Source organism: Dendrobates tinctorius, unplaced genomic scaffold (genome assembly GCF_039654945.1).
Source record: "Dendrobates tinctorius isolate UK_male_01 unplaced genomic scaffold, ASM3965494v1 ptg000157l, whole genome shotgun sequence".
NCBI classification, from domain to species: domain Eukaryota; kingdom Metazoa; phylum Chordata; class Amphibia; order Anura; family Dendrobatidae; genus Dendrobates; species Dendrobates tinctorius.
This window is the reverse complement of record NW_027361824.1, coordinates 10772454-10795754: the sequence shown is the minus strand read 5'-3', so window position 1 is coordinate 10795754 and position 23301 is coordinate 10772454. Positions and strand designations below refer to the sequence as shown.

The 23301-nt window shown below is 46.1% G+C and overlaps 1 protein-coding gene across 3 annotated transcripts; it reads left to right on the top strand.

The window, feature by feature from the left end:
* The first annotated feature begins 40 nt into the window (after positions 1–40).
* PPME1 (protein phosphatase methylesterase 1) lies at positions 41–22743 on the top strand. Of its 3 annotated transcripts, none has more exons than XM_073548537.1 (15): positions 41–98; positions 5585–5682; positions 5755–5849; positions 6663–6754; positions 12667–12724; positions 12807–12858; positions 13438–13592; positions 13689–13779; positions 13862–13927; positions 14295–14424; positions 14965–15094; positions 15848–15892; positions 16022–16086; positions 21574–21641; positions 21808–22743. In XM_073548537.1, exons 1-15 carry the CDS (start codon positions 78–80, stop codon positions 21824–21826), a joined length of 1185 nt encoding a protein of 394 aa, XP_073404638.1. In that variant the 5' UTR covers positions 41–77; the 3' UTR covers positions 21827–22743. The 3 variants fall into 3 exon arrangements, with proteins under 3 accessions (XP_073404638.1, XP_073404639.1, XP_073404640.1); XM_073548538.1 differs by having other exon boundaries at positions 83–178; XM_073548539.1 differs by lacking the exon at positions 41–98 and adding an exon at positions 200–218.
* The last annotated feature ends 558 nt before the right edge of the window (positions 22744–23301 follow it).

Below are 23301 nucleotides of genomic sequence, written 5' to 3'. Positions count from 1 at the left end.
TTATATATATAAAGTTATTGAAAAGAAAATGGTAAATTCAAGACTGACTGGAGGCGTCTCCCGGCGTGCTGTGCGCCATGACGTCAGTTCCGGGAGCAGTAAGTAGTGGGCGGGGCAAGCTGTCTCCACGGAAACCCAGTGGCTGGTGGTGGGCTGAGGCCTGAGGGGGACAGTGACGGTACGTGACGGAGGGAGAGCGGGGCGCGGAGACCCAGGAGGTGGGCGGCGGGGTAACGACAACGTCACGATGTCACTGCCGGGCGGTTTTGCCACTGCTCTGTAATAACGGGGGATGGTTATTATCAGTGTCGCCGGCTCTTACATGGGGACATCACCGAGCGGCCACTGTACAGTATAAGGAAGGAAGATCCCCGGGAATAATCAGAGGCTAGAATCCCCACTGTGCATTATACCGGGGTCAGAGGCTAGAATCCCCACTGTGCATTATACCGGGGTCAGAGGATAGAATCCCCACTGTGCATTATACCGGGGTCAGAGGATAGAATCCCCACTGTACATTATACCGGGGTCAGAGGATAGAATCCCCACTGTACATTATACCGGGGTCAGAGGATAGAATCCCCACTGTACGTTATACCGGGGTCAGAGGATAGAATCCCCACTGTACGTTATACCGGGGTCAGAGGATAGAATCCCCACTGTACATTATACCGGGGTCAGAGGATAGAATCCCCACTGTACATTATACCGGGGTCAGAGGATAGAATCCCCACTGTACATTATACCGGGGTCAGAGGATAGAATCCCCACTGTACGTTATACCGGGGTCAGAGGATAGAATCCCCACTGTACATTATACCGGGGTCAGAGGATAGAATCCCCACTGTACGTTATACCGGGGTCAGAGGATAGAATCCCCACTGTACATTATACCGGGGTCAGAGGATAGAATCCCCACTGTGCATTATACCGGGGTCAGAGGATAGAATCCCCACTGTGCATTATACCGGGGTCAGAGGATAGAATCCCCACTGTACATTATACCGGGGTCAGAGGATAGAATCCCCACTGTGCATTATACCGGGGTCAGAGGATAGAATCCCCACTGTACATTATACCGGGGTCAGAGGATAGAATCCCCACTGTGCATTATACCGGGGTCAGAGGCTAGAATCCCCACTGTACATTATACCGGGGTCAGAGGATAGAATCCCCACTGTACATTATACCGGGGTCAGAGGATAGAATCCCCACTGTGCATTATACCGGGGTCAGAGGATAGAATCCCCACTGTGCATTATACCGGGGTCAGAGGCTAGAATCCCCACTGTGCATTATACCGGGGTCAGAGGATAGAATCCCCACTGTACATTATACCGGGGTCAGAGGATAGAATCCCCACTGTGCATTATACCGGGGTCAGAGGATAGAATCCCCACTGTACATTATACCGGGGTCAGAGGATAGAATCCCCACTGTACATTATACCGGGGTCAGAGGATAGAATCCCCACTGTACATTATACCGGGGTCAGAGGCTAGAATCCCCACTGTACATTATACCGGGGTCAGAGGATAGAATCCCCACTGTACATTATACCGGGGTCAGAGGCTAGAATCCCCACTGTACATTATACCGGGGTCAGAGGCTAGAATCCCCACTGTACATTATACCGGGGTCAGAGGCTAGAATCCCCACTGTACATTATACCGGGGTCAGAGGCTAGAATCCCCACTGTACATTATACCGGGGTCAGAGGATAGAATCCCCACTGTACATTATACCGGGGTCAGAGGATAGAATCCCCACTGTACATTATACCGGGGTCAGAGGATAGAATCCCCACTGTGCATTATACCGGGGTCAGAGGATAGAATCCCCACTGTGCATTATACCGGGGTCAGAGGCTAGAATCCCCACTGTGCATTATACCGGGGTCAGAGGATAGAATCCCCACTGTACGTTATACCGGGGTCAGAGGCTAGAATCCCCACTGTACGTTATACCGGGGTCAGAGGATAGAATCCCCACTGTACGTTATACCGGGGTCAGAGGATAGAATCCCCACTGTACGTTATACCGGGGTCAGAGGATAGAATCCCCACTGTACATTATACCGGGGTCAGAGGATAGAATCCCCACTGTGCATTATACCGGGGTCAGAGTATAGAATCCCCACTGTGCATTATACCGGGGTCAGAGGATAGAATCCCCACTGTGCATTATACCGGGGTCAGAGGATAGAATCCCCACTGTGCATTATACCGGGGTCAGAGGATAGAATCCCCACTGTACATTATACCGGGGTCAGAGGATAGAATCCCCACTGTGCATTATACCGGGGTCAGAGGATAGAATCCCCACTGTGCGTTATACCGGGGTCAGAGGATAGAATCCCCACTGTACGTTATACCGGGGTCAGAGGATAGAATCCCCACTGTGCGTTATACCGGGGTCAGAGTATAGAATCCCCACTGTACGTTATACCGGGGTCAGAGGATAGAATCCCCACTGTACATTATACCGGGGTCAGAGGATAGAATCCCCACTGTACATTATACCGGGGTCAGAGGATAGAATCCCCACTGTACATTATACCGGGGTCAGAGGCTAGAATCCCCACTGTGCATTATACCGGGGTCAGAGGCTAGAATCCCCACTGTACATTATACCGGGGTCAGAGGATAGAATCCCCACTGTACATTATACCGGGGTCAGAGGATAGAATCCCCACTGTACATTATACCGGGGTCAGAGGATAGAATCCCCACTGTACATTATACCGGGGTCAGAGGATAGAATCCCCACTGTGCATTATACCGGGGTCAGAGGATAGAATCCCCACTGTACATTATACCGGGGTCAGAGGCTAGAATCCCCACTGTACATTATACCGGGGTCAGAGGATAGAATCCCCACTGTACATTATACCGGGGTCAGAGGATAGAATCCCCACTGTACATTATACCGGGGTCAGAGGATAGAATCCCCACTGTACATTATACCGGGGTCAGAGGATAGAATCCCCACTGTACATTATACCGGGGTCAGAGGATAGAATCCCCACTGTACGTTATACCGGGATCAGAGGATAGAATCCCCACTGTACGTTATACCGGGATCAGAGGATATAATCCCCACTGTACGTTATACCGGGGTCAGAGGATAGAATCCCCACTGTACGTTATACCGGGGTCAGAGGATAGAATCCCCACTGTACGTTATACCGGGGTCAGAGGATAGAATCCCCACTGTACGTTATACCGGGGTCAGAGGATAGAATCCCCACTGTACATTATACCGGGGTCAGAGGATAGAATCCCCACTGTACATTATACCGGGGTCAGAGGATAGAATCCCCACTGTACATTATACCGGGGTCAGAGGATAGAATCCCCACTGTACATTATACCGGGGTCAGAGGATAGAATCCCCACTGTACATTATACCGGGGTCAGAGGATAGAATCCCCACTGTGCATTATACCGGGGTCAGAGGATAGAATCCCCACTGTGCATTATACCGGGGTCAGAGGATAGAATCCCCACTGTGCATTATACCGGGGTCAGAGGATAGAATCCCCACTGTGCGTTATACCGGGGTCAGAGGCTAGAATCCCCACTGTGCGTTATACCGGGGTCAGAGGCTAGAATCCCCACTGTGCGTTATACCGGGGTCAGAGGCTAGAATCCCCACTGTGCGTTATACCGGGGTCAGAGGCTAGAATCCCCACTGTGCGTTATACCGGGGTCAGAGGCTAGAATCCCCACTGTGCGTTATATCGGGGTCAGAGGATAGAATCCCCACTGTGCGTTATACCGGGGTCAGAGGATAGAATCCCCACTGTGCGTTATACCGAGGTCAGAGGATAGAATCCCCACTGTGCGTTATACCGGGGTCAGAGGATAGAATCCCCACTGTGCGTTATACCGGGGTCAGAGTATATAATTCCCCACTGTACTTTATACCGGGATTAGATTACGAACCATGCATGGTCCCGTTTTCTTTTTCATAATTTTAATTTGTAAAAGATGGCTATATATACATTTGTGCTCAAAAGTTTACATACCCCAGCAGATTTTTTGCTTTCTTGCCCTTTTTCTCCCCTCATGGTTAGTGGTTGGGTGAAGCCATTTATTGTCAAACTACTGTTTTTTCTCTTTTTAAATCATAATGACAACCCAAAACATCCAAATGACCCTGATCAAAAGTTTACATACCCCATTTCTGAATACCGTGTATTACCCCCTGTAACATCAATGACAGCTTGAAGTCTTTTGTGGTAGTTGTGGATGAGGTTCTTTATTTTCTCAGATGGTAAAGCTGCCCACTCTTCTTGGCAAAAAGCCTGCAGTTCCTGTAAATTCCTGGGCTGTCTAGCATGAACTGCGCGCTTGAGATCTCCCCAGAATGGCTCAATGATACTGAGGTCAGGAGACTGAGATGGCCACTCCAGAACCTTCACTTTCTTCTGCTGTAGCCAATGACAGGTCGACTTGACCTTGTGTTTTGGATTGTTGTCATGTTAGAACGTCCAAGTACGTCCCATGCGCAGCTTCCAGGCTGATGATTGCAAATTTGCCTCCAGTATTTGCTGATAATGTGCTGCATTCATCTTCAACTTTGACCAAGTTTCCTGTGCCTTTGTAGCTCACACATCCCCAAAACATCAGCGATCCACCTCCGTGCTTTACAGTAGGAATGGTGTTCCTTTCATCATAGGCCTTTTTTATGATTTGAAAAGAGAAAACACAGTAGTTTGACAATAAATTTTGACCAGGGGTGCATAAACTTTTACATGCCGTTGTAATCCCCTGTACATTATACCGGTATTAGATTGTATAATCCTGCTCTGAAATGTGTAGTATGAGGTTCTGCAGCAGCTGAGGTGTGTAGTATGAGGTTCTGCAGCAGCTGAGGTATGCAGTATGAGGTTCTGCAGCAGCTGAGGTGTAGTCACTAGTGCAGGTGACATGAGAGCAATGAAGGTGAACACTCTGCAGTTCTCCTTGAGACCTATAGGGGGAGCGCTGTGAGTGCTGCTGTAAAGTTCAAATTGCATCTTCAGCGAAGACGAGGACTAGAACTCTATTGCGCCACCTGTTGGAAGCAGCGATCCTACAGGTCACTGTCGACCTTTTAAGAAGCCTTGTAATATGACTTAGGATAAAAGCCAAATCAGAATCTCAATTTGCAGAACCTCTGTTTCGGGGTATTGCCCCTCGTCAGTACAAAGCATGAGACCTGATTTGGCTAGGTGAGAGGCTCTGTACTGGGCTCTAAGGGGTAACGTTTCTCCTTGTGGATAGTGACATACTGGCTCTGGCATGCTTCCAACAGGTGGCGCTATAGAGTTCAAGTCCTCTTCCCCCTCTGAAGAGGCAATTTGTATATTAAATTTCCCAGAGGAGCATTGCATGGTGAATATCCTCCTTCCCGTGGCATGCCAGAGCCGGTATGTTAGTCTTTGCTGGGAGAAACATTACCCATTGTAAAGTGCAGCACTTTCTGGCGGTGCTGTTGGGTCACTTTGGCACAGCCCCCCCGTGCACGGTATTTTGTGCCCCCTGTAGTTATGTTGTCCGTCTGCTCCGTCTCATGCAGCTGATTTCTTGTCTCGCAGAACATGTCGACCTTTGAGAAGCAGCTGCACCTGGCCCGGTTACCTCCCCGACCGCCGATGCCCGGGGGTCTGCAGTCCGGATCCAAGATGAGGATGGGGTGAGAGCTGAGCAGAGGCCTTACCTATGTTATATCTGTATGCGGGGCATAATCTGACATTTACGTTTCCAGGCCCGGAAGGAAGCGCGACTTCTCCCCTGTCCCCTGGAGTCAGTATTTCGAGTCCATGGAAGACGTGATCGTAGACAGTGAAACTGGCAAAGATATATCCTTTACCCGAGGGCCAGAGACGTCCAGGTGTAATGGGGGCACAATGCCAAATAGATCCTAAACCGGGGCCCACCCTATGGGGAAGCCTCTTTAACCCCTTGTCGCCGAAGCCAATTTATGTTTTTTCGCTTTTCTGTTTTCCTTATGTTCTTTTTTGAGCCATAAGGCTTTTTTTTGGGTTTTTTTTTTTTCCTTTTTTTCCCCTATTTTAGTTGCTTAAAATTCTGAACTTTGTAAAGAAAAAAAAAAAAATAAAAAATGTAAATATTTTATTGATACCATTTGGGTGTGTATACGATTTTATGATCCTTTATTTTTTGTTTTTTTTTTTGTTTCTGGAAAGTGCACCAATAAAAAAAAAAATAGCAATGTTAGTACTTTTTTTTTTTTTGTTATGACTTCCACCATATGGGTTAATTAATGTTATATTTTCACAGATCGGGCTTTTATGTGGCAGCGCTTAGTTAAAACTTCTTTATTTGAAACAGTGTATCAGATGTGATAGATTTTTGTTTTTTTCCTACCTCGCAATGAATGGCTGATCCGGCACCACTCCTTTAAGGATTATCTGGAGGTGAACTAGAATCGGACTGGTTTTCGTTGGGCGATTTGCTTTTTGATCATACAAACGAGTGGGCATGTTGATATTGTACACGTCTGATCCTCTTACTTCATCTGAGGTCACAGGATAACCCCTCACAGTCCAATATGAGGAGATGGGGAGTGGTCGTCCTCCTACCTCTCTCCCTTTCTGAGTCCATGTGTGCTGGTAACTCCTCCGCTCCGTCTTTTCCTTAATGTGGAGCACAGCTTTCGTGTTTACAAGAGCGGATCGGAGGGGCCCGTCCTGCTGCTTCTTCATGGAGGAGGACATTCTGCCCTGTCCTGGGCCGTGTTCACTGTGAGTACTGACGAGGAGACTAATGGTGTAAGAAGGGGCACAATAAGCGAATTGTGGAGGAGAAGAATGAGGAGCCAGGATTGTAAGGGTGCAGGATGCCATAATGGAGGCGGATGTGTAGTGGAGCGTGATAGATTGAGGCACAGGGGTGCAGGAAACCATAATGAATTCGGATGTACAGTTATGGCCAAAAGTATTGACACCCCTGCAATTCTGTCAGATAATACTCAGTTTCTTCCTGAAAATGATTGCAATCACAAATTCTTTTGTATTATCTTCATTTAATTTGTGTTAAATGAAAAAACACAAAAGAGAATGAAGCAAAAAGCAAAACATTGATCATTTCACACACAACTCCAAAAATGGGCCAGAGAAAAGTATAGGCACCCTCAGCCTAATACTTGGTTGCACAACCTTTAGCCAAAATAATTGCGATCAACCGCTTCCGGTAACCATCAATGAGTTTCTTACAATGCTCTGCTGGAATTTTAGACCATTCTTCTTTGGCAAACTGCTCCAGGTCCCTGATATTTGAAGGGTGCCTTCTCCAAACTGCCATTTTTAGATCTCTCCACAGGTGTTCTATGGGATTCAGGTCTGGACTCATTGCTGGCCACCTTAGAAGTCTCCAGTGCTTTCTCTCAAACCATTTTCTAGTGCTTTTTGAAGTGTGTTTTGGGTCATTGTCCTGCTGGAAGACCCATGACCTCTGAGGGAGACCCAGCTTTCTCACTCTGGGCCCTACATTATGCTGCAAAATTTGTTGGTAGTCTTCAGACTTCATAATGCCATGCACACGGTCAAGCAGTCCAGTGCCAGAGGCTGCAAAGCAACCCCAAAACATCAGAGAACCTTCGCCATGTTTGACTGTAGGGACCGTGTTCTTTTCTTTGAATGCCTCTTTTTTTCTCATGTAAACTCTATGTTGATGCCTTTGCCCAAAAAGCTCTACTTTTGTCTCATCTGACAAGAGAACATTCTTCCAAAACGTTTTAGGCTTTTTCAGGTAAGTTTTGGCAAACTCCAGCCTGGCTTTTTTATGTCTCGGGGTAAGAAGTGGGGTCTTCCTGGGTCTCCTACCATACAGTCCCTTTTCATTCAGACGCCGACGGATAGTACGGGTTGACACTGTTGTACCCTCGGACTGCAGGGCAGCTTGAACTTGTTTGGATGTTAGTCGAGGTTCTTTATCCAACATCCGCACAATCTTGCGTTGAAATCTCTTGTCAATTTTTCTTTTCCGTCCACATCTAGGGAGGTTAGCCACAGTGCCATGGGCTTTAAACTTCTTGATGACACTGTGCACGGTAGACACAGGAACATTCAGGTCTTTGGAGATGGACTTGTAGCCTTGAGATTGCTCATGCTTCCTCACAATTTGGTTTCTCAAGTCCTCAGACAGTTCTTTGGTTTTCTTTCTTTTCTCCATGCTCAATGTGGTACACACAAGGACACAGGACAGAGGTTGAGTCAACTTTAACCCCTTCACCCCCAAGGGTGGTTTGCACGTTCATGACCGGGCCAATTTTTACAATTCTGACCACTGTACCTTTATGAGGTCATAACTCTGGAACGCTTCCATGGATCCCGGTGACTCTGACACTGTTTTCTTGTGACATATTGTACTTCATGTTAGTGGTAAAATTTCATTCAAATAACTTGCGTTTATTTGTGAAAAAAACGGAAATTTGGCAAAAATTTTGAAAATGTCGCAATTTTCCAACTTTGAATTTTTATGCCCTTAAATCGCAGAGATACGGCACACAAAAAACTTGATAACTAACATTTCCCACATGTTTACTTTACATCAGCACAATTTTGGAACCAAAATTTTTTTTTGTTCGGAAGTTATAAGGGTTAAAAGTTGACCAGCGATTTCTCATTTTTACAACACCATTTTATTTTTAGGACCACATCACATTTGAAGCCACTTTGAGGGGTCTATATGATAGAAAATACCCAAAAGTGACACCATTCTAAAAACTGCACCCCTTAAGGTGCTCAAAACCACATTCAAGAAGTTTATTTAACCCATTAGGTGCGTCACAGGCTAACTTTTTTCACAAAAAAAATACTTCAGGTTCAATTTTTTTTATTTTACCAAGGGTAACAGGAGAAATTGGACTGCAAAAGTTATTGTGCAATTTGTCCTGAGTATGCTGATACCCCACATGTGGGGGTAAACCACTATTTGGGCGCATGGCAGAGCTCGGAAGGGAAGCAGCGCCATTTGACGTTTTTGGCTGGAATTGAGATCGGACATCATGTCGCGATTGGAAAACCCCTGATGTACCAAAACAGTGGAAACCCCCCACAAATGACACCATTTTGGAAACTAGACCCCCTAAGGAACTTATCTAGATGTGTGGTGAGAACTTTGAACCCCCAAGGGCTTCACAGAAGTTTATAACATAAAGCCGTACAATTAAAAAATCATATTTTTTCCACAAAAATGATCTTTTCACCCTCAATTCTTATTTTTCCAAGGGTAATAGCACCCTAAAAGTTATTGTGCAATTTGTCCTGAGTACGCTGATACCCCACATGTGGGGGTAAACCACTATTTGGGCGCATGGCAGAGCTCGGAAGGGAAGCAGCGCCATTTGACGTTTTTGGCTGGAATTGAGATCGGACACCATGTCGCGATTGGAAAACCCCTGATGTACCTAAACAGTGGAAACCCCCCACAAATGACACTATTTTGGAAACTAGACCCCCCCAAGGAACTTATCTAGATGTGTGGTGAGCACTTTGAACCACCCAGTGCTTCACAAGAAGTTTATAACGCCCGGGCGTGAAAATAAAAAATTTGTATTTTTTCCACAAACATGATCTTTTAGTCACCATTTTTTTTATTTTCCCAAGGGTAACAGGAGAAATTGGACCCCAAAAGTTGTTGTCCAATTTGTCCTGAGTATGCTGATACCCCATATGTGGGAGAAAACTACTCTATGGGCACACGTCGGGGCTTGGAAGGGAAGTAGTGACGTTTTGGAATGCAGACATTGATGGAATGGTCTGCGGGTGTCATGTTGCCTTTGGTGAGCCCCTAATGTACCTAAACAGTGGAAACACCCACAAATGACCCCATTTTGGAAACGAGAACCCCTAAGGAACTTATCTAGATGTGTGGTGAGCACTTTGAACCCCCAAGGGCTTCACAGAAGTTTATAATGCCCGGGCATGAAAATAAAAAAAATCGTATTTTTTCCACAAACATGATCAATTAGTCCCCAATTTTTTCATTTTCCCAAGGGTAACAGGAGAAATTGGACCCCAAAAGTTGTTGTCCAATTTGTCATGAGTACGCTGACACCCCATATGTGGGAGAAAACTACTGTATGGACACACGTCGGGGCTCGGAGGGGAAGCAGTGACGTTTTGGAATGCAGACATTGATGGAATGGTCTGCGGGTGTCATGTGCGTTTGGAGAGCCCCTGATGTACCTAAACTATTGAAACTCCCCACAAGTGACCCCATTTTGGACACTAGACCCCCCCCACGGAACTTATCTAGATGTGTGGTGAGCACTTTGAACCCCCAAGTGCTTCACAGAAGTTTATAACGCTCGGACGTGAAAATAAAAAATCATTTTTCCACAAAAATGATATTTTTGCCCCCAATTTTTTTATTTTCCTAAGGGTAACAGGAGAAATTGGACCCCAAAAATTGTTTTGCAATTTGTCCTGAGTAGGCTGATACCCTACATGTGGGGGTAAAACACTGTTTGGGCGCATGACAGAGCTTGGAAAGGAAGCGGCACCATATGACTTTTTCAACTCAGAATTGGCTGGAATTGAGATCAGACGCAATGTTGCATTTGGAGAGCCCCTGATGTGCCCAAACAGTGGAAACCCCCAATTCTAACTCCAACCCGAACCCCAACACACCCCTAACCCTAATCTCAGCCCTAACCCTAGCCCTAACCCTAACCCTAATGGAAAAATGGAAATAAATACATTTTTTTTTATTTTATTATTTTTCCCTAACTAAGGGGGTGATAACGGGGGGTTTGATTTACTATTTATGGCGGTTTTTATGTTTGGCAGCTGTCGCACGCTGAAAGACGCTTTTTATTGTAAAAATAGTTTTTGCATCACCACATATTGAGAGATATAATTTTTCCGTATTTTGACCCACCGAGTAATGTGAGGTCTTATTTTTTGCGGGACGAGTTGACGTTTTTATTGGTACCATTTTCGGGCACATGACATATTTTGATCGCTTTTTATTCTGATTTTTGGGACGCAGAATGAACAAAAACCAGCGTTTCATGAATTTCTTTTGGGGGAGTGCGTTTACACCGTTCCGCGTGCGGTAAAATTGATAAAGCGGTTTTATTCTTCGGGTCAGTACGGTTACAGCGATACCTCATTTAGGTCGTTTTTTTATGTTTTGTCGGTTTTATGCAATGAAAACTATTTTATATAAAAAAATAATTATTTCTGCATCGCTTTATTCTGCGAGCTATAACTTTTTTATTTTTTTGCTGATGATGCTGTATGGCGGCTCGTTTTTTGCGGGACAAGATGACGTTTTCAGCGGTACCATGGATATTTATATGCATCTTTTTGATCGCGTGTTATTACACTTTTTGTTTGGCGGTATGATAATAAATCATTATTTTTTTGCTTCGTTTTTTATTTTTATTTTTTAAGGGGTTCGCTAAAGGGGTTAACTAATGGGACAGTTTTATAGGGCGGGTCGTTACGGACGCGGCGATACCTAATATGTGTACTTTTATTGTTTTTTTTTTTTTATTTTCAAAAAATGAATTTATTGGGGAATATTTTTTTTTTTTTTACTAATTTATTTGGCGATTTTTTTAAAAATTATTTTTACACTTTTTATTAATTTTTTTTTTACTTTATTACATAGTCCCAGGTGGGACATCACTGTCCTGTGACAGATCGCTGATCTGTCACATCACAGATCACTGTGACAGATCAGCGATCTGTCACAGGCAGTGCCGAAGGCTTCCTCATGCCTGCGCTTTGCAGGCACTGAGGAAGCCAGCTTCCTGCAGGCCCCCGAAGGCCCCCGTCGCCATCTTGGATCCGGGGCCTGTAGGGAAAGAGCCCCCCGCAGCAGCGCTGCACATTGCGCTGCCGTGGGGGGCTCAGGGAAGCACGGAGGGAGCCCCCTCCCTGCCGATGCTTCCCTTTAACTCCCAGTACACCGCGATCATGTTTGATCGCGGTGTGCAAGGGGTTAACGTGTTGGGGGCGGTCCGTGACCGCCCCTGACACATTGTGCCGGGTGTCAGCTGTGATAATCAGCTGACACCCGGCCGCGATCAGCGGCGCTCACCATGTGGGTGCCGCTGATCGCGGTAGACGTACTATCCCGTCCACGGTCATACGGGCCCGGGTACCGTGGATGGGATAGTACGTCGGATGTCAGGAAGGGGTTAATCCATGTCAACTGGCTGCAAGTGTGATTTAGTTATTGACAACACCTGTTAGGTGCCACAGGTAAGTTACAGGTGCTCTTAATTGCACAAATTAGAGAAGCATCACATGATTTTTCAAACAGTGCCAATACTTTTGTCCACCCTCTTTTTTATGTTTGGTGTGGAATTATATCCAATTTGGCTTTAGGACAATTCTTTTTGTGTTTTTCATTTAAGACAAATTAAATGAAGATATTAATACCAAAGAATTTGTGTTTTCAATCATTTTCAGGAAGTAACTGAGTATTATCTGACAGAATTGCAGGAGTGTCAATACTTTCGGACACAACTGTATAGTGGAGCATGGTGGATGGAGGCACAGGGGTGCCAGAAGTAATGTAGTATAGTCAAGTGTAGGGGCAGCAGAACGTGGGGACAAATGTATGAAGGAAGCTAACAGTATGGGGATGATAAAGAGATTCCGATAATGACAGAATCGTCCTTCTTCTTGCCCCCCAGACTGCCATCATCAGCCGGATTCAGTGCCGAGTTGTTGCATTAGATCAGCGAGGTCACGGTGAGTCCCGGCCCCGATATCCTGACACAACGTCTTTGTTCTTTCATTTTGTTATTTTACAGACATTTGATTTGTCTTCCAGGAGAAACTAAGGTCAGGAACCCCGAGGACCTGTCAGCAGAGAGCATGGCTCGGTGAGTCTTCGGTGCTCTCATAGCCACCTCAGTAATGGCTCCTTTGTCGTAGAGGCGACCTCTTCTGTCAGTGTGGCCGCCATTCCGTATCTCTGTGGGTGACCCAATATGTTGGCATTGGTGGAGCATCGTTCCCCCCCAGTTTTTCCCAGTATACTCTCTTAGGCTACTTTCACACTAGCGTCGTGCACTGCACGTCGCTATGCGACATTGCAGCGCACCAACGCATAGTGTGGAAGCGCCGCACAACGGTGGCAGCGGATGCTGTTTTTCATCGCATCCGCTGCCCCATTGTGAGGTGCAGGGAGGCAGGGGGGGTGGAGTTCCGGCCGCGCGTGCGCGGTCGGAAATGCTGCAGACGACGCACCAAAAAACGTTATATGTAACGTTTTTTGGTGACGACGGTTGCGATGTGTGGTAATGCGTCGCACTGCGTCGTTAATAAAAGTCTATGGAGAAAAAACGCATCCTGCAAGCACTTTTGCAGGATGCGTTTTTTCTTCAAAACGACGCATAGCGACGTGCAGTGCACGACGCTAGTGTGAAAGTGGCCTTACACGACTTCTAACATATTTACAGGGACATTGGGAATGTGGTGGAAGCTTTGTATGGAGACCTCCCTCCTCCCATAATGCTGATTGGACACAGTATGGGGGGAGCCATCGCCGTCCACACGGCCGCTGCTAACCTCGTCCCCAGTTTGCTGGGCCTCTGCATGATCGACGTTGTGGAAGGTGAGTGCTACCGTGTCCGCGGTGCGGCTGTGGTCATCTTGGGGTGGTAAAAGGAATATGGACCCCATAGCCGCTAAGTTTGATCTCGATTATCAGGAACTGCAATGGACGCCTTAAACAGTATGCAGAACTTCCTGCGCAGCCGCCCGAAAACCTTTAAATCTCTGGAGGGTGCCATCGAATGGAGGTCAGTAGTTTAACTTTTTGGTCGTATTCTGTGTAATGGACAATAGTTTGTGTAATTTTACTATGATTTCTTTCTTCCTCAGTGTGAAGAGTGGTCAGATCAGGAATCTGGACTCGGCTCGGGTCTCCATGGTGGGACAGGTCAAGCAGTGAGTATTCCGTATGCAGTATTATTCCACAACACCTTGTTGCTCATCTAACACGTTGGCATAATGGGTCCGCAGCCATTTAGCATCTCCTTCTATGCCGCTGATTGACAGCATCATCTAATTAGCTAAGTGGCAGCAGTGGGACCCAGCTCCGGTTACTGCTGTATAACGCTGCCAACATCTGCCGTGTGTGTAGCGGGATCATCCTCTGAACCTGCCCCATACACTCAGCCTGACATATGATGGAGATTTACCTTGTAGAAGGGTAATGGTTAAGGACAACTTTCCAGCTTCATCCTAAAAAGAGGTAAGAAAATGCTTCATAAATGTACCTGATGTAACACTGTGTGTGCTGGTTTACCCACAGATGTGAAGAAGCCGTAAGTCCCGAAGGACCAAAATCTTTAGGAGAAGGAATCATCGAGGAAGAGGAAGAAGATGAAGAGGAGAACGGGGGGCAGTCCATCAACAAAAGGAAGAAGGAGGATGATACGGAGGTAAGAAGAGAATGGACATGTGACCCCCCATGCGCTCACACAAAGCTATCCCGCTCACTCGGACCCCCACAACTCAGAGATCGGAGATCTACCATGCTCCATATGAATGAAGTGCTGGCTGTACGTCACGACCGTCCCATACAAGAAATAGCCAAGCGTTGCACTCTGCTTTCTCCAACTAGGCACGGAGCCATAGTGTGCAGATGGCTGTGACCAACCCGACATTCCAACAGGTCCTGTTCTTAATGATCAGCAGGGTCTCAGCCGTGCAACCAGTCAACATGCTGCTACGTATAAAAATAATGATTTTGGTTTGTTCATTTTGGCGTACATCCGGTAAACCTGGCATTATTTGTGATGCACACTATTGCACCATGTGACCCTTACTGGAGCGGTGTCCATCACGGAACCACAAGCAGCTTTTATCCACTGATAGGAAATAATAAAGGTTTCCATTCAGCAACTGCGACACTGGAGCAGAAAGTAGAACTTTCTATTTTCTAAATCCAGAACTTCACTTCTAATATCGTTCTTTCTTAGACCAAAAAGGAGCGCCCCTATACCTGGAGGATCGAGCTGTCAAAAACTGAGAAATACTGGGAGGGCTGGTTCAGGGGTCTCTCCAACCTCTTCCTCAGCTGTTCAATTCCTAAACAGCTCCTCCTGGCCGGTGAGTGTCCTCTGCTGCGGCTTTTCTTCTGTTTTTACATGTGCTGGTTTTAATGTTTTTATCACACTGCTTTTATATACTGTAATGTGTAATCATCAGACCCAAGCATAGATCTGCATGGATCTCCACCTGTGATTGCGTGTGGGGTCTGTAAGGCCTCGGTCAGGAAACATGGACATGTGAACAGCCTTATAGACTATAATGGCTACATGTCCTGTCTGTGAGAAGCACGGCTAGGACACGTTCGTGAAAAATGGACGTGTGAATGCTTTATCCACCCTAGGAGCAATAGTTGCTTTGTGCACAGTTCATGTATTGAAATCCTTTCCTATCGCCTTCCTCTCCGGTGAGGAGTGACTTCCTCTCCTGGGCCAGATGACCTCGGTTCTGACAGCGTCTCCATTGTGGACCATAAGTGAACCTCAATGTCTCGTCGGCTTATTGCATTGCTTCCGGTTTGTACAGAAGACACAGCGTGTCAGAACTGTAGGCACCTGGTTGAGGAAAAGCGGTAACTTTGCTGGTAACTGGAGAAGATGGCGATCATTGAGTGTTGCTTATAATACTTATTAATACATGCACTTTGAAGAGAATAACTATGGCTAAGTATGTAGAAAAAAAGACCCTATTCTTGGGATCATTGGGGATCTCATAGGTTGGACCCCAACGATCGGTAAGCTACCCCCTATTTATATTTATAAATCTCACGGTCTCCCAGATCATAGGCAGATAACGCTTGTCTTGTTGTTTCAGGCGTGGACAGATTGGATAAGGACCTCACGATAGGACAGATGCAGGGTAAGACCACCGCGTTTGGGCATTTTGATCACAAGGTGCCGTTTGATTCCCACCTTCCTTCTCCATACTGTACATTCAGCCCCTTGCCAGGTCCATCTTCTCATGGATGTCTTATGTTTTGCATTACAGGAAAGTTCCAGATGCAGGTTCTCCCGCAGTGTGGCCATGCCGTACACGAAGACGCTCCAGATAAAGTAAGACACTCGCCAGACCACCGTATATACTGTAAATGGCTGATAAGTGGGGTCTGACTGCATTTGGCTGCAAATTACTCTACATTAACTTCGTTGCCGACATAGGACACACATGTACGTCACACGTCGGGTGTAAAGTATACAGCTGCCAGCGACATCTAGCTCCGATCGCTGCTGTTTAACCAATCTCTGCCGGTGAGGCGTCCATTCTAGTGCCCATTGGCCTTTCGCAATTCAATCCCGGGATGCCTAATGGGTTTCCGGTGGCCTATTGAAGGCCCCTGTTTACTATATCTGTAATACTGATATATTACAAAAAAGTACAAGGAGGTTCTTTTCCTGTGTATTCCTATGAAAATCTAAAATTATATAACATGCACGGTAAATGCTGTGAAAAACAAAATTTTTACCTGCAGAAATGCGGGTTTGTTTTTTTTTTTATTTTATTAGTGATGGCCACTTCAATAATGCAATAAAAAGGCATAAAATCACCTTATAGAAATATCAAAAGACTGACCATCATAGGTGCTTACTAACTTACATAACCAACAAATAAAGCAGCACTCTGTAGTGCTATGACATGCAAACATGAAAAATTTGAATTCCATTACTGCTCAAGAAGATAGGAAAATATGAATTGCATTACTGCTCTAGAAAATAGGAAAAAATTAATTTACTCAATGCATACCAATCCATGTATGCCCAGCAGCCACAACAAGGTGATCTTCTTTGCTGGGAACCCAACGTGAATCCTCTCCTGGGTTGATAGCCTCCTTTCATGGGTAGGTAAGATCCTGATGTGATTTTTGTATATTGGCTCTCTGACTGAGCACTCCACCCCTCAGCCTCAGGTGTTCTGTACAGCATATATCTTCCCATGTATAAATGTAGACTTTAGCCTAAGAAAAGATTCACATTAAATTAGTTCCCAGCAATGAGAATCGCTTTATCCTGGCTGCCGGGTACACATGAATTGGCTAATTTATGCGCTAAGTATTCTCAATTTTCATGTGTTACATGCTCAAATCATTGTATAGATGTAACTAACACTCTCACCAATGAAATATACAACCGTGCACTAGAAAGAACTATCCCTCACACAGCTCCACCAGCTGAATATTAAAAACTTACTGATCTCAGAATACGGCTGCACAGATTTATTTTTTTTTCCGACAAAAAATAATAAATATATTACACACATACAGTCATGGCCGGAGGTGTTGGCACACTTGGAATTGTTCCAGAAAATGAAGTATTTCTCCCAGAATATTATTGCAGTTACACTTGTTTTGCTAATTACAGTGGGGAGAAAAAGTATTTAGTCAGCCACCAATTGTGCAAGTTCTCCCACTTATAAAGATGAGAGCGGCCTGTAATCGACATCATAGGTAGACCACAACTATGAGAGTCACAATGAGAAAACAAATCCAGAAAATCACCTTGTCTGATTTGGCAAAATTTGTTTTGCAAATTATGGTGTAAAATAAGTATTTGGTCATTAAAAGTTCATCTCAATATTTTTTTATATGTCCTTTGTTGGCAATGGCAGAGGTCAAACGTTTTCTGTAAGTCTTCACAAGGTTGGCACGCACTGTTGGCGGTATGGTGGCCCATTCCTCCATGCTGATCTCCTCTAGAGCAGAGATGTTTTGGGTCTGTCGCTGGGCAACACGGACTTTCAAATTCCTCCAAAGGTTTTCTTATGGGGTTGAGATCTGGAGGCTGGCTAGGCCACTCCAGGACCTTCATATGCTTCTTACAAAGCCACTCCTTCGTTGCCCTGGCAGTGTGCTTGGGATCATTATTGTGCTGAAAGACCCATCCACATTTAATCTTCAATGCCCTTGCTGATGGAAGGAGGTTTGCACTCAAAATCTCACGATACATGGCCCCATTCATTCTTTCATGTACACAGATCAGTCGTCGTGGTCCCTTTGCAGAGAAACGGCCCCAAAGCATGATGTTTCCGCCTCCATGCTTCACAGTAGGTATGGTGTTCTTTGGATGCAACTCAGCATTCTGTCTCATCCAAACATGATGAGTTTTGTTTCTACCAAACAGTTCTACTTTGGTTTCATCAGACCATATGACATTCTCCCAGTACTCTTCTGGATAATCCAAATGCTCTTTAGCAAACTTCAGACGGGCCGGACATGTACTGGCTTAAGCAGGGGGACACGTCTGGCACTGCAGGATCTGAGTCCCTGGCGGTTTAGTGAGTTACTAATGGTAGCCTTTGTTACGGTGGTATCAGCTTTATGCAGGTCATTCACTAGGTCCTCCCATACATTAGACCTGGTCTTCACCCGCCTCTGCTCTCTATCTAACATCACCACCTCCCCTCTCCCTCTATTCAACCATCGACTCACTTTCTCATCCCTGTCCTCCTCTCCTGTCACCCAGCAACATGCGCACCCCCCGCAGAAACCTCGCAGGCCTAGACACCCACACGCTCTCTGACTCTATTCTACCACTGTCCTCCATATCCTTACTCCATGACACAGACAGTGCCACTGCTTTCTACAATGCCACTCGTTCATGGCAGAATGCGACATACCAACAGACAACCCTGGCACAATAACACCACTAAAGCGCTCCGGCAAGTGTCCAGGATTGCAGAGCGGCGTTGGAAGAAAACAAATTCGCACGACGACTTCACTGCATTCAAACAGGCAACACTCGCTTTCACATCTGCCCTCACCTCTGCTAAACAGGCCTACTTCACAACCCTCGTATCTTCCCTATCCTACAACCCCAAACAGTAATTCAACACTTTTAACTCCCTCCTCCGCCCACCACTGCCCCCTCCAACCTCCCTCATCTCTGCTGAGGACTTTGCCACACACTTCAAAAATAAGATCGACCAAACAAGGCAAGTCTTTATTGTTCAACTACAACCCCTTTGTACACCAGACCAATACCCAAACCCCATAACCTCCCTCTCCAACATCACTGAAGGGGAGCTTAATCGCCTCTTCTCCAAATCGCACCTCACAACGTGTGCACTTGACCCCATCTCATCACACCTCCTCCACAACCTCACCACCACACTTATCTCTTCCCTAACCCACCTCTTTAGCCTATCACTAACTTCCGGTACCTTCCCTTCTGCTTTCAAACATGCCACAATCACACCTATCTTTAAAAAGCCAACTCTCGACCCAACCGTTATGTCCAGATATCGCTCAATATCACTGCTCCCATTCGCTTCCAAACTCCTGGAGCAGCACATCCATGCTGAACTTTCCTCCCACCTCTCATCTAACTTGCTCTTTGACAATCTACAATCTGGCTTCCGTCCCCATCATTCCACTGAGACAGCCCTGACCAAAATTACCAACGACCTACTTATAGCCCAAGCTAACGGACAATACTCTATACTCCTCCTGCTTCTAGACCTGTCCTCTGCTTTCGACGCAGTTGACCACTGCCTCCTACTACAGATCCTCTCCTCCTTCGGCATCAAAGACCTCGTCCTATCCTGGATCTCCTCATACCTTTCCAACCGAACATTCAGCGTCTCCCACTCCCACACTACCTCCTCATCCCACCCTCTCTCTGTTGGAGTCCCCCAAGGCTCTGTTCTAGGACCCCTACTCTTCTCAATCTATACACTTGGCCTGGGGCAACTCATAAAGTCCCATGGATTCCAGTACCACCTTTATGCTGACGACACTCAGATCTTCCTCTCTGGCCCAGACGTTACCTCTCTGCTGTCCAGGATTCCAGAGTGTCTATCAGCCATATCCTCCTCCTTCTCCTCCCGCTTCCTCAATTTCAATGTGGACAAATCTGAACTCATCATCTTTCCTCCATCTAACAGATCTTCCTTACCTGACCTATCTATCACAATTAACGATATCATGCTTTCCCCCGTACAAGAGGTCAGCTGCCTTGGAGTAACCCATGACTCTGCACTGTCCTTCAAACCGCACATCCAAGCTCTCTCCACCTCCTGTTGCCTCCAGCTCAAAAATATTTCCAGAATCCGTCCGTTCCTCAACCCTCAATCTACTAAAATGCTTGTGCATGCCCTCATCATCTCCCGCCTCGACTACTGCAACATCCTCCTCTGTGGCCACCCTGCTAACACCCTTGCACCTCTCCAGTCCATCCTTAACTCTGCTGCCCGACTAATTCATTTCTCTCCTCGCTACTCCTCCGCTTCTCTCTGCAAATCTCTTCACTGGCTTCCATTCCCTCAGCGTATCCAGTTCAAATGACTAATACTGACCTACAAGGCCATCTATAACCTGTCTCCCCCATATGTCTCTGAACTAATCTCCTGATACCTTCACTCACGTAATCTGCGGTCCTCCCAAGACCTCCTTCTCTCCTCCACACTTATTCGCTCCTCACCCAACCGCCTCCAAGACTTCTCCCGAATAGCCCCCATCCTCTGGAATTCTCATGTACAGCACCATGGAACCAATGGTGCTATAGAAATAAATAATAATAATGATGTTACGCACTGTGGACAAAGGAACATCAAGATCTCTGGAAATGGACTTGTAACCTTGCTTTTGGTTCTCAAATCCTCTCAGTTCTATTCTCCTCTTTCTGTTCTCCATGCTTAGTGTGGCACACACGATGCAAAGATTGAGTCACCTTCTCTCATTTTTTATCTGGATTCAAGTGTGATTTTCATATTTCCCACACCTGTTACTTGCCACAGGTGAATTTGACAGAGCATCACATGCTGGAAACAAAGTTGTTTACCCACAATTTTGGAAAGGTGCCACTGCCAACAATTTTGCCTGGCCCATTTTGGGGGTTTTGTGTGAAATTATCTACACCTTGCCTTTTTTTTCTGTTTTTTTTTTTTTTGTATTGTTCCAATCACACAAAGGAAATAATCATTGTGCAATCACAAGACATGTGCAAGTGCAATAATTTTCTGGGAAAAATACTTCATTTTCTGGAACAATTTCAAGGGGGCCAATGATTGTATATATCTAAATATAAAAACAATACACGTTTGGTATCACCATAACTTAACCTGACTCTCCAAATCAGTAGAAATCAGATCATTTTTACCACACACAATGGTCCTTGAAAAAAGGAATCCCCCCCCCCCCCCCCCCCCAAAAAAAAAAAAAAATAAAGCATTTACACAATTGTGGCTTTGTTTTTTTTTTTTTGTTTTTTTACAAATTTACCGCACTTGGAAATTTCTACCATTTTCTCCGGACTTTGTATGGGTAATATGATGACCTTCAATCCTACAACTCATCCCACACAAATCATGGGGGAAAGAAAAATAATGAAATTGTGGCTCTTGGAAGCAAAAAATGTAAAAAAAAATAAACATGAAAATTTGCCTGATAGCGAATGGGGTTAAACTTGATGACAAATATAGGGCCGGCCTAGTGAGAGGGGTCCCCGGTTCTAGAGATTCCTCATGGTCCCAGATGTCGAGACTCCTAGGGAGCGACGGGATGGCAGTTGGTTGTCAGGCTGAGCTGTAACGACTTCTCTTTGGCGCAGGTCGCGGAGGCGGTCGCCACCTTCTTGGTGCGCCATCGGTTTGCAGAACCAGTTGGTGGATTTCAGTGGTAAGAACATAACTTGACTCCTAATAATACCCAATATGTCGTCCTGAAGTGGCTGATGGAGGGGTCCCGAGATTGTTCCTGCACTCCCCCACCCCCAAAAGACAAACCCTTTGCCCTATCACATACAAAGCTGAGTAATCACAGTCGTCTCCTGTCTGTTTTGCAGCGTGTTCCCGGCCTGTTAGTGCCCTGCCGTCTGGAGGGGGCACAAAGTCGTCCTGTAAATACCGAGCTCCGGCGGCCGCAGTGATGATCCTGGTACAGCAGAGCGGCCCCTCCGTCACTAAACGCCAGTCAATGCCAGTGTCCGTGGTGTCTTTTTTTTCTCCTCTTCCTGGTCGGGGGGCGCTGTTGCTGTGTTGGCTCATTCATCACGAGGATGGACCGATAATCCGGATAACCTCATGGTCACAGTTTGGAGGGACACAGGCTTCTAAGTGGTGGAGGGGTCTAAGGGGCTGGTGACAAGGGTCCCCACTGGTGAGAGAACGGTGCAAACTTCCCTAAAATAGTTGGCACTTCCATTTATAGCCATTTTCAGACATAAATCCATCAGCAGCACAGATCTCTCTCCGGTCTGACCGAGACCCCATTAAATTAGGTCTAGTGCGACCATGCACATTAGATAAACCTCGGCCCTTCCTGATGATCTCAGCATGGCCGACCAGCTATCGTGTGCGGTGCGAGTCCTCTGATGGCAGATAGTGGGGGAAGGAAGGGTCGGGCATGTTGGCTTTCAGCATGCCTGGTCTTTTCTTCCTGTAAGAGATATGTGGCGACTGCTTTTTATGGGACTGAACTGCCCACATCCTCTCTGACATCTCGTGTGACTCTTCCTCCTTTGCCATAAATCAAGATGCTGTCGTTGTCAGATTGACGGACGGGGTCATGTTTGCGTCTGTCGGTGGGCTCCGGTTCTCTCGCCGCCGTTGTGATTGTCATATGCCCTGGACTATGGATGACAAGAAGTTCACAATCTGTGGCCGGAGTCGTGTTTGTTATTTTTTTATTTTTTATCTTTTTTTCTTTTCTTCCTGTTAATGAATGTAAACCTTTTATTTATGGACAGAAGAGCGAGAGGAATAAAAGTAAGAAAACTTTACATCTGCCTGGAGTCTGTGTCCAGGACCACAATACAACAACGCTGTGACAGGACTCTGTGTGTTAAACGGGGGTGCGCAGCCACCACGTAATAAGAAGAATGGCGCCTGAAAACATGGCCGACAATGACGTAGGAGTGCGCAGAAATAACAAGCGTCACCTCAGCAGTGTAACCTGTGCTTAAGATAAAATACACGGCACAGCCGCCCCGACACACAAACCGGTCACATACGACTAAGCGTCATCTATATAAACTGTATATAGCAGCAGCTAGGTGACCCTCATCCTCTATATAGCCACCAGAGGGCGCCAGCATACTGGAAGTCAGTACTGCAGAACATACATATGGCAAGTCATTCCATACTCTGCTGTATCTAATCCTATCCTGTGTGTTACTGACTCCTGAGCCGTGTATCTAATCCTATCCTGTGTGATACTGACTGCTGAGCCGTGTATCTAATCCTATCCTGTGTGATACTGACCCCTGAGCCGTGTATCTAATCCTATCCTGTGTGATACTGACTGCTGAGCCGTGTATCTAATCCTATCCTGTGTGATA

Bases quoted from the DNA above. Each gene is read 5' to 3' on its own strand.
- PPME1 (XM_073548537.1), top strand. From the start codon at position 78: ATGACGTCAGTTCCGGGAGCA. The intron at 5,850-6,662 runs TATCCTTTACCC...ATGTGGAGCACA, and splicing joins CAGTGAAACTGGCAAAGATA to GCTTTCGTGTTTACAAGAGC. The intron at 12,859-13,437 runs GTGAGTCTTCGG...ACATATTTACAG, and splicing joins TCAGCAGAGAGCATGGCTCG to GGACATTGGGAATGTGGTGG.